The 17,717-nt window shown below is 39.5% G+C and overlaps 1 protein-coding gene across 8 annotated transcripts in view; it reads left to right on the forward strand.

Annotated features, from left to right (window-relative positions):
• The window catches only part of PLXNB2 (plexin B2), a 519,751-nt gene that overhangs the window by 489,042 nt on the left and 12,992 nt on the right, over positions 1-17,717 (forward strand). For all 8 annotated transcript variants that reach the window (XM_061640183.1, XM_061640184.1, XM_061640185.1 and 5 more), the window contains 7 exons: positions 1,465-1,621; positions 2,261-2,361; positions 3,638-3,722; positions 11,000-11,154; positions 13,495-13,655; positions 14,492-14,639; positions 16,611-16,675. In XM_061640183.1, coding sequence (XP_061496167.1) covers positions 1,465-1,621; positions 2,261-2,361; positions 3,638-3,722; positions 11,000-11,154; positions 13,495-13,655; positions 14,492-14,639; positions 16,611-16,675 — 872 coding nt within the window. The remainder of the gene's footprint in view (positions 1-1,464; positions 1,622-2,260; positions 2,362-3,637; positions 3,723-10,999; positions 11,155-13,494; positions 13,656-14,491; positions 14,640-16,610; positions 16,676-17,717) is intronic.

The raw sequence follows: 17,717 nt of genomic DNA on the forward strand, positions 1-17,717 counted from the left end.
AAAGGATAGGGTCAATAATGGTGGATATGCAGGAATCTTAATCCCCTCAGAAAAGACAGAGGAAGAGAAAGCCAGGTAACCCCACCCTTTAGGAAGTTACATCACTGTAAACAGATACGTAGAGATATTCCCCAAATATTGGTTAGAAGGAACATCTCCCTTTTTTACAGGGGGAACATGCAAGTTTGCTTATTCCAACGATTAGAGCACAGCAAAACATATTTGCAATGTATGGCTCAGTCCTGAAAATATGAAGTAATAATCACTGCTCATGTGCAGAGTACATCACACGAGACTAATCATAATCAGCCTCTGTTATGTTTGAGATTACGGAGAATATCTTCCAGGTTTGTGGAAGGATATGAAGTCATATCCAAACATAGAGCCCAAACCTTTCATTTTGGAATTCACTGACAAAATTCATAAAGTCAGAAATAAAAGCATCAGCATTTTCCTCCATTTCTCTGCATTGGAAATATTGTGAAATTAAGCTAGGGTCTGGAAAAACTCTGAAAAATACTCTGGAATTGCAAATGGCTCAAATCAACTGGCCCTGCTTCACCCAGCTTTTAAGGAGTGAATGAAAGCAAATTGTTAATACCGTGTTTATTACAACACATACACAAGCCATCCACTATTTCTCATCCCAATTTGCAAAAATAAACGCAAAATATAGATATTTATCGTTGCGTGCATGTGGACATTCTCTCTCTCTCTCTCTCTCTGTCATAAAAAAATATTAAACCAAAAAAGCACCTCAAATAGGAAACACCCTCTGTGTCTTCTCTGGTCACCAATGAGGAGATCTGGAAACAGCTCTGAACACGCTCACAGTCAGGCTAAGGCTACCTCATAGGGTTGTTCTTGAAGCAAGCCTGATTCAAGCCTAAATCCTCCCTAATCTGCTATACTGGCTGTGCTGGATTAAGCCTCATAACAACATATGGAGCAGGAGCCTTCTTAATAGGACTGACAAACAGGCATTCCAGGGTGGGACCTCTTTGCCATAGCTACACTTTTTGATTAGGCTTGGCTGAGTGGTGCAGAGAGCTGATTGGCCAGAGAGAATAGGAGAGTGAAAGAAATGCCTTCACAAGCCTCTGTAAATTGCAGAAACAATAAAATAGTGTATGGGCAGGAAAGAGTGTGCAGCTTTGAGTTTTTTGGTAGGGGAATGTTTTTTAAATTGCTTGGCATTGTCATTAGGAGTGCTGTGCCCCCTAATTATGTATAATCAGAATAGGAAAAGACACTAAAATGACTCATTGACTAGTTAACAATGGAGATCTCTGTATGACCCAAATTACCACATCTTGTCGTTGTTTTTGATAGAGTTGAGAGCAATAAAGGAATTGTAAGTGCTGTCTAAATTTTGCTCATCTGGAATGAAGAAGTTGTTCATGTAAACATCAGTACTGATTTTTCTTGTCTAATTTTATAACCATGAAATTTCTTACCATCCAGACTGTAAATGTGATTGTACAAGATGAAGGCACAGAATCTGTACCAGTAAAAGTGCTCAACTGTGATACCATTTCTCAAGTAAAAGAAAAGATCATTGACCAAGTCTATCGAAATCTGCCTTATTCACAGTGGCCAAAGCCTGAGAGTGTAGTTCTTGGTATGTGTTTATTCTTGTTGCTTTATTAATGCCATTTAATAAATACTTTGGTGTCCAAGAGGATACTAGCAAGGAGGACTGATTCAGTAAGTTATCTTACCTTCATATTAATAACTTATTACAAAAATAACCTATAAACAAAGCATTTGATTTAGAATAATTTGTACATATTCACAAATATGTAAACCAGAGTAATAGTCAGTTGTTGATAAAACAAAGATCTGTTAACTGGTTAAGAATGGTAAGAAAAGAAAGACATTGTGACTGTCAAGCAAGAAATGTCTTAAATAAACTGAGTTTCAGTAATGCTGTACGTATAAACATCTATTCACTTTGCTACTTACATATTGAGTTACTGTTCAAGATTTTATCTATTGTTACAAAACTGATTTGGGGGAATATATTTTGGGGAAATTACTGCATGTAAAGTTGTTTCTCATTTGTCATATTTTGTTCAGGAGAGAGATAATTTGTTTTTCTTTTTGAAACAAGACTAATCTGGTAGGGGGGTTGGAGAGCAGATATTCAAGAGGTTTGTAACGCTTTAGTGGTTTACTAAATGGAAGCCCCATTTCTGATGCATATTGTTCTTAGTTGCAAATCAATAAGATGTGTTTTTTTCTTGTAATTGCTCCTCAGAGTGGCGTCCAGGTTCTACTGCACAAATACTGTCAGATTTGGATTTAACATCTCAAAGAGACGGCAGGTGGAGACGCATCAATACCCTGATGCACTATAATGTAAGGAAGTATTTTGAAACAGTTGCTTGTTGATTGCGATTTAGTTAACATAGCTTTTCTTTAAAAACTGTCTGAGCAACGTGCACTCCTTCTCCTATCAAATATATGAGTAGATCTTTTTTGTTGCCTTTATAAAGGCCAGACTATAAATACTAAAAGGCAACAAAATCATGTTAACATTTGCTGCAACTGGGTGATTATAGAGTACCTCATCTATTAGGAGGACAAATTTCAGCCTCTTTTGAATCCGCGGCATAGTCTTTGCTCAGGATAAAAGTCAGGTTTGTATATTGCCAGTACTCAAGGCTGGCTGTCAGTTGTGCCTCAAGCAAGAAGCACTTCCAGTGACACTTTCGTACATGAAGAATACAATGCATCTTCTCTGCTCTTTAGTGAGTGTCAGTCCCATATTCAAAGAATCTAAAGGGTTGAATTTTTAATTGTGTTTCAGTAATCACTGGATTCCTGCTTTGATTAGAAACTCTGAAAATGCATCTTTCCGAATGCACTTCAAAGCTGGGCATAGCTTCGTGCACACAAATGGATGCATGTTTGGAGTGTCCCCTCTATTATTTATCTAGACTATTTCTATACCTCTTAATAAATAAAAAGATCTCTAAGCGGTGTACAGAAAAGTAAAACTACAAGAAGTATTATGAAAAATGTATAACCATAATACAGATCATACATACATAATATAAATTATTAATAAATAAATACTGGCCCAAATTCCTTCACCCCACTCAACATCTCTCAACGTCTTAGCTTCCATCCAGGACTCCACCCATCCAAGATGGCTCTCACTCAGAGCCCAAACACACACAAATCTCCCCAAAGTCTCAGGAGAAAGGTTGTTCCCAGGGGATCCCAAGGATGGCATTTAGAACCCACATTTTATAAGCCTGGGAACAATCTTGAATGCTGGATCTTTCCTGCCACCCATGAATTTGCTGGGTTCTTTGCTGAATGCTCAGAACTTGAGCCTGGGGCTGTTGCAGCCAGCCAGGGGCTATGCTCTCCCTCTCCCTCTCCACCAGCAAGTTGACCATTGATATCCTATCAGATTATGAAATCAAGGAATAAGCTTTTTGTCTGCAGGAACTCCATGTGGACATCTAAATGAACAATTTGAGGGAATGTAGGGAAAGGAAGAGTGAGCAAGGGATAGCAATTTTTTTTTTATTGAACACACTGCTTACATAGGAGGCAGACATTCACAGAAGTAAGATTTATTTTGGCCATTCTAACCTATTTCCTCCTGTGTATTTTCTTGAAGGTACGGGATGGTGCTACTCTCATCTTGTCAAAAATGGGGGTCTCACAACAGCCAGAGGATCACCAGCAAGACATGCCAGGGGAAAGTAAGTATGATGTCTTGCTCCTTTTAAGGCTCCGAAAGTAGAGACATGTAACACATTACCTGTGGGTAATGCTGTTGTTGCCCTATTCTGATTTGGCCCTCATGTCGTCATGGCTAAAGCTGTTTCTCAACATGCAGGAAGCAGAGTGGTTTCATCACTGTCGACAGGACTATTACTTAAAGAACCTTAGATTTAAGGTGATTTTTAAATTTTTATTTATTTATTTATTAAATTTAGACCCCGCCTTGTGGCCAAAAGGCCCTCAAGGCGGCTTACAAAATAACACGAATATAGCAATACATCAATAGAGCATAATACATCAATAAAATAATACAATTCTCAAAATTAAATAACAAATAACATTATTAAAAAGAAAGGAAAAACAGCAATTACAAGCTTCCGATAGTAGGTATCCTACTGGATCCTTCTGATCTTGTTGGAAGTTCTGGCGTGAGTTGTCATGCCTGCGTCTCCTGCATGATTTTTATCCAGCTCTATGCAACAAATGTGGCTGTGACCATTCTTCCAAGATGCGTTGGATGGCCTCATTAGCTCTTAAAACATTTCGGCAGGCAAGGATGACATGCGCACCGTGGAGTGCAAAAGACTTTGCAGCTTCAAAGCCTATTCCTGAATTTGCTCCAGTGATTATGACCACTTTTCCACTCATATCACGGCCCTGAAGTATTTCCATTGCAATTCCATTTTTAGTTTACTTCAATTTTCCCTTGCCACCAGCTGTGCCCATTTTTGCCATGGGTTCTCTAAAGACAAACCTGATATCTTCAGCATTCAGATATTTGAATACTGTACAACAGTTCTGCTTTATGCCTATCGGGTTTCACATAGCTGATGTGGGTTTTCTCACGTGGCAGAATGTGTTTTTTAAATATTTATAATTATTATATCTTGCTCATACAAGGATATACCAGCAGTCTTCCATTCATGGAACTAATAGGGATCACTCCAGCTTAGCATCAGATGCTTCTAGAGCATTCATTGGGCCTCAAAATGAAATATATAGGCATTCTGGTTTTGCCCATTTGCTTTTTTAAAGCTATTGAAAATATTACTGGAACATCCAGCATTATGAGGGCTGGGGCTGTATCAAACCCCTGGGAATTGCAATGCATCTTATTAAGCTCTGTGTGTAGACACACATTGCAACCACACTCCCATTACTGAGGGGCAGGAGGTAGGTTTGGGCTCTACCACATGCATTCCTGAAGTGCAGCATTTTCATTACTTCCCATAAGAGTGAAGGAAAGCCATATATAGGGAAGGGAATCAAGGCATCTCCTCAGATTATATTGGGGTGGTGACTAATTCTTCACCTGTCCCTGATTATTCCATGTTCTATGTGCACACCATGATGACCACTGATGTGCCAACTAGAGCCCTGCTTTATCTCATATATGGAGTAGGGGGCAGGTTTCTCAGTCTCTGACTTTTTGTCAGTTTGCTTCCTGTTCACTTTGCCAATATATCACTCCCAGTGGCAGCCATGGAGGACCCCAACCCACCCTTATCTGCATATTCCTGTCCTGGATTGTTGTTACAGTAGAGTGTGACAAAGGCACATAACTCAGAAACAAAGATAGACAAGCATACTTGATGAGGCACTAGCAAAAAAAAACCCATTCTCAAAAGCTGTAAAGCAGGGCTCACCAACCTTTTTTAGACCAGTGGGCACCTTTCAAATTTTGAGAGTACTGGGGGTACCAGTCACAAAATGGCTGCCATGGGAAGCGTGACATAACACAAAATTAACAAAATTAAACAGTAGTCATGGTGAAGTTTTCCCATAATTGTTTCATACTAGAAAGGGCTTGACCTGTTGGATTTCTGTCTGCCATATAGCAATGCCAACACTAAATCAAAGCCCTAAGCATCTTTACAAAGTGTTCACATCTGCCTTTTGGGGGGAAGGGGATTCTTTAACATTCTTCTTTAATACTCACCCACACTTAATCTGTAGCAGAATGTAACTTCTAGGCACTACCTGATATCAGGTGAACCCAGCAGAGGAAAGATGCATCCAGATTGCTATGGTAAAAGGGCAAACTATGGAGATTCCAAGGACTAGCAAAAAAGGTAGAAACGGGAAAAGTGCAACAGTTGTTTAGGACTCCAGGGAAGGGAGAAACAACAGCTCTTTAGGGACCCCAGGAATTTCCATTGCCTGCTATCCAGACTGAAGAACTCTATAAAAGAGATGACAGGATGACAGATTCATTCACAGAGGAACCATATGATGAAGAACCAGAAATTTTAGAATGCACCCACGGATGACAGTTGGTGACTGTTGCTCTGAAGAATATATATATAAAGAAAGATAAGTTCATAATAGAAGAAAGTAAATGAAAGGACTGAAGGGCAAGGTAAAGGGGAAGTGGTACTCCCCATTCCATATACAGAAGGTGACCTAGAAGGTTAACACCTCACCCCTGCAGCCCACTCCCCAGTCTTAATGCCTGAGGTGGTCACTTGGTTGCCTGCCTAATGGTAGGGCTGGTCCTGATAGGGATTGTAATTCACTAATAGGCAAAAAACCTTGCGGTTTAAGAACGTACCTATAGCCCACAGATATTTCTATCCAACTTTAAAAAGCAGGGAAATTGGGCAGCTATAGTGAATGTACCAGGGGAGCAGGAGACCTGACCTCCTCTCTGAGATATTGTACTGCCCTACAAATTGGTCGAAATGCAAACACCATTTCGGTTGGTCTTTCACAGTCCAATCCACTTCCTGTGTAGCTTGGAAGAATTTGGTAACATGTGTCTCTGAGCATATGGGAAGTGGTGGCAACACCTGCCATCTCCAAAGGTGGAGAATTACATTTTTGCATGTTTGTTGGTGTTCTTCTTACTTTACTTTTTTCCTGTGTTACTACTGTTTCTACAGAGAATCTAACCTAGAAAAATATATTTCATTATTCATCCTAGAAATCTGTGTCAAATTTATTTTTATTAATTTCAAATCCTTTTTATTGGTCAATGTCATATGATGGTGAAGATAGCCTTGTGTGTTTCAAACTGGAGTTTATGCTCTATTTCTATTTTGGATGCATTAACAGTTGAATCTGAAACTGTAGTTTGATGTAAGATCAGACTGATTACAATATGTTGCTACTTAAGCAATGATTCCAGCTGTTGGAAAAAACAAATTTGGCCTGCCCAAGATGCATGTTTTCAGCCTGCTATGCTTAAACTACTCCACTTAAGGAAAGGTGGGCATGGTCAATTTAAAACATAGAGCACACCTAGAATTTTGCAATATAATTCACCTCCTACTGTTTTATTTTGTGCAGACTGAGATACTTCTCATATCCATTGGAAACTGTTCTGCAGAATAGTCAGTGCCATTATTCCACAATTGTTTTGGAGCTTTTTTTAGTGTTGCGAAGTGTTGCTGTACTTCACATATTCACAGAAACAGAAGCAAAAGAAAATGATTTACTATTGGAAACTTCACTAAAATTGCAAAGTAAATAAACATATTTAAAGTGACTATCTGAACTATATCAACTGTTGTAATATTGTTGCTTCCCCCCTGCTAAAACAAGATCAGCACAGCACATGTCTTCTTTCTGTTATCTGGGCTGATTGCAGATGTTGCTATCACTCACCATATGCTCAGAGAATGTTACCAAATTCTTCCAAGCTACACAGGAAGTGGGTTAGACTGTGAAAGACCAATCCAAATTGTGTTTGCATTTTGACAAATTTGTAGGGCAGTCCAATATCTCAGAGAGGAGGTCAGGTCTCCTGCTCCCCTGGTACATTCACTAAAACTGCCCAATTTCCCTGCTTTTTAAAGTTTGATAAAAATATCTGTTGGCTATAGGTACATTCTTAAACCACAAGGTTTTTTGCCTATTAGTGAATTTCTCTGCATTTTAATACGGGAGGTAAGAAATGGGATCCTGTGCAAGTTTGCTGAGAACGGATTGATCATTTGCATGCTTATTGAGTTCAGTGGGATTTACTCCCCTGCAATCATGCTTAGGATAGGTGAAACTGACCACAGGGGATAGGAAGGGGAGGAGGGGGATGGGAGCAGATGGGAGGGGGAGGGGAAGTTTGATTGTTTCCATATTTATTGAGTTCAGTGGGATTTTCTCCCGTGCAGTCAGACTTAGGATAGGTAAAACTGACCATTGGGAGTGAGACCTGGAGTGTGCAGGGGAGGAGAGGAAGAAGGGAGGAGAAAGGGAGAGCGGACGGGAAGGAGAGGAAAGGCAGGTCTGATCATTTGCATGCTTATTGAGTTCAGTGGGATTTACTCCCATGCAATCATCACTAGGATAGGTAAAACTGACCATGAGGGAGGGAGAGGGGGAGGAGAGAGTAGAGGAAAAGAGGAAGGGGGGAGAGGGAAGCAAAAGGATTGGGAGGGGGAAGGAGGAGATTGGAAGGGGAAGGGGAAGGAGAAGATTGGAAGGAGAGGGGGAGGGATGAAGAAGGGGGGAGGGAAGGGGCAAAATGGAGGTGATGGGAGGGAGGAGGAGGGGAGGGAAGGTTTGATCATTTGCATACTTATTGAGTTCAGTGGGATTTACTCCTGTGCAGTCATGCTTAGGATAGGTGAAACTGACCTGGGAGAGGGGCGGGGAGGGGCAGGGGAGGGGAGGAGATTGGTGGGCGCTGGGCAAAGGGGAAGATTGTTTCCTTTCTAAAAGGAAAGCATTGTGAACAGTATCATTCTTTTTCAGGGTTTCCCCCACCTTTTTACTCTACAGCAGGCAAATGTAACCTCCCACCCAAATTTAAACCAAAGCTGTCCTTGGCCACATCCACACCAGATCTTTATTTCATTGTAGACAGTCATGGCTTCTCCCAAAGAATCCCTTGAAGTGTAGTTAGTGAAGGGTGCTGAGAGTTGCTAGGAGATGCCCTGTTTCCCTCACAGAACTTCAATCAGAGCACCTGACTGTTAAACCTCTCTGGTCACTGGAGTTCTGTCAGGGGAATAGGAATCTCCTCTCAGCACCCTTCACAAACTACACTTCCCAGGATTCTTTGCGGGAAGCCAAGGTTTGGTGTGGGTGTGGCCCCCTGATTAGCCAAGCCCAGCAGCTGGGAGTCTGGCTTTTAGAACACTGACAGTTGGTTCTTACTGAGCATGCCCGGGCTTATCATTGAGTTCAATGCTAAATTTCTTAAATTAAGTAAAGATCAGACAGGATTTTTTTTTCACTTTTAAACTGCAGAAGATGAAGGTCAGAGTATGGGGCAAGATCAATAATAGGATTACAGGTACTCTGTGAACATGGCTGAGTTTTAGTTAATTTCAACAGATTATGAGAACTCTGACAGAAAAATGTCCAAAAGGGGTCTGGTGTTTCTCTCTCTCGTGTATCGCCATGAAAATTTAGAGGGTTGTTAAGCATGCATTTCTGCGTTCAAGACTATACGTATCGTAAGGTTTTGTTTTGAAATGAGCTTATAGGAAACATCAGAATGGCATGCGGGGTATTTTCAATTCAACATTCTGGAATGCCGTGGCTGTATAATAAGTCATGTCTTTGACATATTCATCATTCTTTACATCAGAGACTACAGGATTCTTCTGGTGGTAGGGGAGTAAAATGCAAAACTTGTGCAAAAATACACAGTGTGCCCTCCCAGGCCTCCTGCTTTGTTTTCCTAGTGTATTTTGCACAGTCCAAGTTCTGGCCATATATGATCATGAGCTGCTTTCCTATTTTGTTGTCTCTTGTTTCCTGAGTTTGTCTGTAAAATAACAGATGAAAAATATATTGAAATTAAGAGGACCTTTGAACTAGAATCTACTTAGTGATAGACTAAAAGCAGAATATTCTGATGACATGTATGCCACGAGCTATATCAGGTAGCAAAAGTGATCAATTGAGCTGCAAAGATGAAGGCTTCCAACCACTCAGTGACCTTTTTTACACAGGGAATGGCTTTCAGGGGAATTCTGGAAAGGCAATATTTCATCCCTAGCTAATTTTTTTTCCAATAGTGTTTAGGTCTCTTAGAATTATCCAGTACCAGCTTGTTTATTAGGAAAGCTATAAAATGTTAGAGAGCCAGGGCAGAACTAGAGCCTGCACTAACAATGATTTGTGGGGTTCTTTATTGCATAAATGTTTTCCTCTGGGGAAAAAAAAGGTTGTTATGAGGTCTGAATACAGAACCACTCCTGCCAATTTTAAAAAATAGGGATTTAAAAAGGATTTTTGTATGCTTAGGTTTGGCTGTTTTTATTGAAGTCATTTCATGAGAAGCTAGGCAGTTTTAAGAAGCTGGTTTCCATTAATGATATAAAGAAAAAGAAAGGGTTTACATCTTGTTCCAAAAAAAATGTGAAACAATGTCTGAATGGTTTAACGGTTCTGCTTTCTGGTGTTTTTTTTTTTTCCAAAGAGAGATGTGTTAGCTGATTATAAAGTCCAGTGAATTAAGTGCAGTAATATTTCACATTTTCAAATTGCATGTTGAAATGAATGAGAGTTTCACAAATGTGGCATTCCTGTTCTTTTCAGTGCGACTTTCCAAAGAAATTAGTTTGATTGCTCAAATATTTTTTGCATCCCAGTTCACAAATTGAATTGTTAGCCTGGACTTTCAACAAATTTCTTTGTCTGTTGGTGCTCTTCATTACAGTAGTAGTAGTAGCAGCAGCAGCAGGTATTTTGTATTGCTGTATTTTGTACATTATCTCAAGTAGCCTGTAACCATAAAACCAAACACTACCTTAAAATGCCTGCTGTAAAAGAAAAGGTTTAATCATGTCCCTGAAGTTCAACAAGGAGAGTGCCTGTCTAATCTCTAAAATTCTGATGCACACACAGGATTCTGTGCAAGCAGGTACAGGTCAATATCATACGCATAGGAATGTCCTAAACCCCAAATCCCATTAGAAATGCAGGCCATTCTTTATTGTTGCAGTGAACTGTAAACTCCTACTCATTTGGAAGCCTGTGTAAGTGCTGGGATTCTGCATTGGAGCTGATGGACTGCAGTTTGTTTTAAAACATTCAGGATAGTTTTTTTAAAAAAGGTTTTTCTTACCTTGGAAAATAAGACCTTCTAAACAAGAGCATTGTAGAACAGCATCAGCACATTTTTAGACTTCAATTTGGCATCCTTGTGTTTATTATATGCAAATAATATGAATTACCTGCAACTAAATATGCAGATTAGTTGCAGCTCTCTGACACATTATTTATGGCATGGCAATCAGTGCTCAATCAGTGAATTTAATTTTATTATGATTGTTTTGAAATGTGTCGCCTTTGCTATTTTTAGGGCATGCATTGTTGGAAGAGGAAAATAAGATTTGGCATCTAGTTCGGCCAGTAGATGAAGTTGATGAAGGTAAATCAAAAAGAGGGAGTATGAAAGAGAAGGAGAGAACCAAAGCTATTACAGAAATCTATCTGACAAGACTCCTCTCTGTGAAGGTAAGATTGAGACGTCAAGTTAATAACTATCATCTCTAGGGGATACTCTTAATTTGCTGTGTTAGGTGTCGATATACAAAGTAATAAGTTACTGTGTATAATTTAGAATTGAGGTTTAATATAAAAATAATGTATCTCTCTTGTCCTTATGAGTCTGTTTTTAGTTCCAGAAATAATGCGCTTTGTGTTCATTATTTGACAAAGAATCCAAAGAAGAAACCCAGGACTATCTGCACAAAGATGCTTGCTTTTGGTTTACGCACACAACAACAGTTAAAGTATAAGTCCTGACATACTTCAAGCTTAGTTAGCTTATTGTGCCATGATCTTTCATAGAATCATCAGGATATTCCACATAGTTTCTGTGAAGTAATATTTACATAACACTTACCAACTACTGTTCTACTTGCCTAAACTGCCTACTACCTACTCCTCTCCCCTGTCCTCATATCTGCAATGACCCTGGCTGTGACTGTGCTTCTCCTTCTAACATTGGCCTACTAGCTCATAAGCCTACAGAAGGTGAACCTAATGTAGAATAACCTCAGTGCTGTCTTCTGGTAAATTCAAACTGAGCCAACTGCACACTTAGTTTTGTTTCTTCTTCTAGTAGCCTTAAAGGCTAATTGTACATGGTGACTTACACTGTTGCGTCAGTGCTGATGGGAAGGTGTTCTGCAGTTTGCTTGAACTTCCTCAATACAAAACAATGTGGAATTAGATTCACAGAAAAAATATAAGAGCCCTGCTGGACTAAAGGCATCATCATCATTATTAATAGTAGTAGACTTGTTAGTCACTTGTTTCTCAAAGGTTTCCAAGTGACTTACAGCTCAGTTAAAAACCCAAATAAATATACCATAAAACAGAAGCAAAAAAACAACAACAAAAAACCATAGCAGTCATTGGAAGCATTTGCATCACACTAATAACAAGCATAATGTTTGTCTATTAAAAGCATGGCGGGTGGGAAGTGAGTCTTTACCTGACACCAAAAAGATAACAACAAATGTGTCATGCAGACTTACCTGGGCAGCGCATTCCACAAATGAGGAGCCACAACTGAAAAGGCTCTAGTCTAGTCACAGTGGCCAACCAGGGTCCTATGGCAAGCCCACAAGCAGGATGGAATCTTGAATGCTCTCATTAAACGTGAACTTGAAAAAAGAATATTGACCAAAAAAATGCTTGACTTTTTAAAATGGTTCCTTTTGGTCTTCTGCCTAGGATTCAGATCCAGAAGCGATTTCCTGATACTACACCATGGCCTTTGTTATGTGTGTCTATAGCTATTTTGCCTGTAAAATAATTATCACTTGTGTGTGGATCTGCTACAGCAGGGTTGAGAAACCTTTTTCAGCCTGAAGGCTGTATGGGCAAACGTCCAGCGTTAGCATGGCAGTGGGGGGCAGGGCCAGAGGTAAAAGTGGTGGAGCAGTGAATGTGACTCATTCATTTGTACAGTAGCTGACATTATCATAGTTCAAGGACACATTCCAGCCAGGCAAAATTATTTGAGAAGAATGTGGAGAGAGGGCTGGTGCAGTGGGGTGGGGGTAGCCAAGGGCCAGATGGATGTTCAATAGACTATGAAACCTGTGATGTGGTAAGACTGTGAGCTTGCTCCCCATTCATGAAGATATTTGAGGTTTCAGTAATGGTAACTACAGAAAATGTGGCACAGCAGACACTACCAGCTAGAATCTGACCGACTAGACAGATTTTCTGTGGAAAACCATGGCTGATTGGATGGCAGAAGTCCTTTGTGGTTTCTTGACATCCCACTTAATATTGGAACTGTTTTCTAAAAGCAACTCTTCCTTTACAGTATCAAAAAAAGATAGGGACTAGAAATACAACCCTTTATTATAATTAAGTTACTAGATCATAAACATTCATGTCTGTAATTATCAAAATGTATCCAGGAAGCATAATTATAAATGCATTACTCCACCATCAGTTCCCTTCTTTGCTTGTCCATCTATTTCAGAGTCAGGCCTTCTGTGTTCCCTAAGCAACAATACTGAAATCTACCTCTTTAAAACTGCGCAGAGAATTATTTTTCCTGAGCTCCCTGGGTCGTTTCTTACGCCTGTTTATTTCATGTTGTTCATAAGAGCATTTGCTACCCATTTAGAAATGAAAAATGCTACACTTCAAGCTATTGCAATTCCTTGGTCATTTGGGACAGAGGCCTGTACAGATGACTACAAATCAGTTTAGAAAGCATTCTTGCACATTTGAAACAATATTCTGAAAAATGCTACACTTGCACTACAGCCTGAATTATTAATGCATGTATGTATGTTTTCTTTTTCTTTTTTGTTAATTTTTCTTCAGGGTACACTTCAGCAGTTTGTAGATAACTTTTTTCACAGTGTACTTGACTCAAACTATGTTGTGCCACCCGCTGTGAAATATTTCTTTGATTTTCTTGATGAGCAAGCAGAAAAGCACGAAATCAAAGATGAGGATACTATCCACATCTGGAAAACAAACAGGTAAGCTGTTGGGGTTCATGGAAAGAAATAACTGAAAAATATTACATATTCATTAGCAACATACTGGTTTTAACATTACAAGCTGGAGCTCTCTCTTTATCAGATATGGCAAGAGAAAGTCTCATTTCACTCATGACTGTCAACAGAATTGCTTGTATATATGTGGCTCCTGGACCACAGCCTCTGTTTTAAGCAGCTGTTCTTTGTGCTTTTAACTGTCCAATCACAGTCCTGTAAAACTGGGGCAGTGCCTCTAAAAGTGATGGCAACCACAGCAGGAATGGTTTTGCAAAGGCACTGAGGGAGAGAGATGAAAGCTTTAAAACAGAGTCAAATGTCAAGTGTTCCCTGCGTTAAAAAATATAAGTGGAACAGAATATGTAGAAAGAGTACATAGGTATATATGGCAGCCTTACTTTTTTATTTTTTTCTACAATGATTTCCTGTTCTACCGGAATCTGGGCTTTCACATTTGAAGTGATATGCCCCAACAGCATGAAAGTTAAAGGATCTGTGCTTCACCTTAGTGACAGCCTTATTGTTGCATAGGACTCGGCATCACAAAGCAATAGTTTTGCTAAAATAGTGAGGTATATAGCAATGGAACTGCTGTCTGTCTTTTAAATGAAATCTTTTATATTCTTTTTGTATAAGATACACACAGAAGCACATTGTGGATACTGATTCATTTAGTAGCTTAAGCATATAATTACAGTGAAAATATGGTATAGTAGTTTGAAGCAGAGCAACCTGGTTTGCCTGTCAAGGCTTGATTTTCTACACTTTACCTTCACTCTTTAATAGGGGGTTGTGTTATTTCTTTGCTTTCTTCACAGCTTGCCACTTAGGTTCTGGGTAAACATATTGAAAAACCCCCACTTCATCTTTGATGTTCATGTTCATGAAGTAGTGGATGCTTCCTTGTCAGTCATTGCACAGACTTTCATGGATGCTTGCACAAGAACAGAGCACAAATTAAGCAGGGTAAGTATTTTACATTCCGCTCTATGTCTGTGTGAGAGGAAGAATGTTTTAAGTATGTTATGATAGACAAACCATAGAAGGTAGTACATAGGTCAATTCATTTTGCCTTTTCTTGTAAGGATGATTATGTTGTTTTGTAGCTTAAAGGAAAGTTCAGTGTTTAATCTTTAGTGGTGCATACAAAGAGTTATTTTCTAGTGCTTTTAGAATAGAGCTTGATTACTGTTTTTAATATATTTTTAGCTATTAAACGGTGCAAGTTGAATTTTGAAAAATAATGGATGTCTCCCCTATCATGCTGTTCCCAGACAATTTACAACAACAGCCACCATTTCTGAGCTCTGACTACCTACCCAAAGGGAGGGGAACCTTTTTGGCTCTGGGGCCCAGAACTTTTATCTGGCCCCACCACACAATCCATCTTTGACAGGTGGAGGGACAACCCACCTGTTAATCACATTATGTTACTATGATGTCACATGATTGACAGTTGGTTGTTCTGCCCACCTGTCAAAATCCCTTGCCCTTTGCAAGCCTCCCAACACTTCTCCTTTCCATTCTCTATGTCTAAGATGGAAAGGAGAAGCACAGGATGGCTTCAAAAAGCAATGTTGGGAGGGAGAAGTGGTTTCCACTCCTTCAGCAAGGCATGCTCCCTACCACTGATGGGCTATTGGGAGTGTGTCTTGCTCCAGCAAAGGAACAATTGGGAACCCCCTCTAAGCTCCTGATTAGTCATTTGAAGCCCCGCCCTTATCCACCCCACACATGACATCCTGTATGGCATCAGGTGTAGGCAGGTGGGCATGGCTTCCCAAAACGGCCTTGCAGGCCAAATGGGGAGTCCTAGCAGGCCAAGTTTAGCCCACATGCCAGAGATTCCCTGGCCTTCTAACAATGGCTACAAGCTTTGTTTTCACCTGTTTGTTTTATCCATGCCTGTTTTGCCTTTTGGTATTACAAAGCAACTTTCTGCCAACCAAAGCCCCCTGCCCCCTCCCTTTTTTTTCAAACTGAGAGTTAGTTATTTTGGTTGTTTAGTGAGGAAGTTGCCTTGAGGGGGTGTTGCTGCCTCCTCCTCCTCCTTTCTCTGTGTTTTATTTGTTTTTTGAGGATAGGTGCTTTGCTGGGAAGGAGGTTCTGGGCATCACCAGTTTTCTTTCTGTGAAATGAGTGTTTTGTGATGCCAATGACAGTTTCTTAGCTTCCATATATGCCCCTAGGCTCAAAACAGTTGGGGTCCCCTGGTATAAGGTACAATGGTGACACAGGAATAGACCTATATTTTGTAGATAACTGGAATAGTGGGAGGGTAGTTTCACAGTCCTGAATTTTGGCATGGCAAGACGAGACCAACATGTAGAAACTTGTCTGTAAAGTTGAAAGGGGGAGAAATCTCCTGTCTTTAAACAATGGATGTAGTGCCATGTTGACCATGATCCAGTAAGACTGGACCATGAAGCTTTTATTTTGATGATGTACTACTATGAATTGTCTTTCTTCTTTGTATTTCATGTGGTAATAATTTCTGACTTACGATTTATACTTAATAAAGATATTTACTGGGGGGGGAGGGAGGGGAATAGACCTATAGACAAATCAATGATGCAGAGGTTCAATGAGTGTGAATCTTCTCCTTCAAAGAAGACAGGGGAAATAGCACAAATCAAGTCTTTTCACACTGTTTTGCTGCCTGTATGGTAAACTTTCCTCATGAAGAAGGGAGATGGCGGCTCTTTGCCTCAGAAGCTGCAGGTGATGGATATAGTTTCTTTCTCTCACACATACATAGGGAAGGTTATTTCTTTAAATGCCACAGTATACCCACAGCCTGTTTTTCAGATCTTATCATGATATACACACTTGGTTGAAATAAATGAATTTTCCACCTGTACAAATAAATCTCTAAAATTCCAAGTAAAACCTAACGTGGATTGAACTTGAACAGTCATCTCTGTATGTCTTTTTCAGGATTCTCCGAGTAATAAGTTACTCTATGCAAAAGAGATTTCAACATATAAGAAGATGGTGGAAGAGTAAGTAAAGAGAAAAGTGTTTTTGTGTCTGGGCCTTTGTCAGCAGGAAAACAAATTCTTTTCTCAGAAGGCGCCACCACTTCAGGACATGTTTATTAGAAATATTCCCTATATTAAATTGACAGGGTGAAAATAGTTTCATTTTGATTTTTACCAGTTCAGAAATTAATGTGGGATTTGGAAAAGGAAGAATACATGTTCTGTCAATAATCACGATAGTCTTTAGAGCAGCCTTTCCCAATTGGGTGCCCTCCAGATGTTTTGGACTGTAGTCCAAAAGATGTTTACAGCCCTAGTGAGTATGGCCATGCTCTTTGGGGCTGATGGGACATAGTCCAAAACATCTGGAGGACCCCAGGTTAGGAAGACAGCTCTACACTGCCAGTTCCAAGAAGGGTCAGACTCTAGGTTAAAACAGATGTACATTCTAAAATGTGGTAGACGTAATTTGAATGCATGTTCACTGAAGAGAATGGAAAGTGGTTCATCATGTGGTACATGGGAAATGGTACATCAGAATTAAAAATCTCCTTGAATTGTTCAAGGATCTGTGGAATGATACACAGAGTCCAATTCACCCTAGATTAATCAAATGTGTATAAATGGTTGTACAAACTCTAGTTGGGCTTGATAACTAGCCATTATTTCCTGCTAGCCAGATGTGAAGTCAAATATTGCAATAATATTATATACATTTTCAAAACAGATATCAGTTTAATCAGACTTAGGTATAAATGTGTCAGGCTTTATATAAATTAATGAACACATTACATGATATTTTAAACTTCTGATCTGGGATTAATTTCACAGCTTTTGGCCTTTCCAATTTTTCAGACTGGTCTTTTTTTCCCCTTGCATATATAGAATATTTTTTATGAAGTTCTCTGATATAATACAGCAGTTGTATTTTCTACAAAACCCAAAATGTGTGGAAGGTATATTTTCGACAGTTAGATGCCTATTTGAATTTCCTGTCCAATAAATTGCACTACAAAAATGAAGAAAGAATGTTAACAAGTCTTTCAAAGTGTTAAAAGACCTG

This window comes from Rhineura floridana, chromosome 8, assembly GCF_030035675.1.
Source record: "Rhineura floridana isolate rRhiFlo1 chromosome 8, rRhiFlo1.hap2, whole genome shotgun sequence".
NCBI lineage: Eukaryota > Metazoa > Chordata > Lepidosauria > Squamata > Rhineuridae > Rhineura > Rhineura floridana.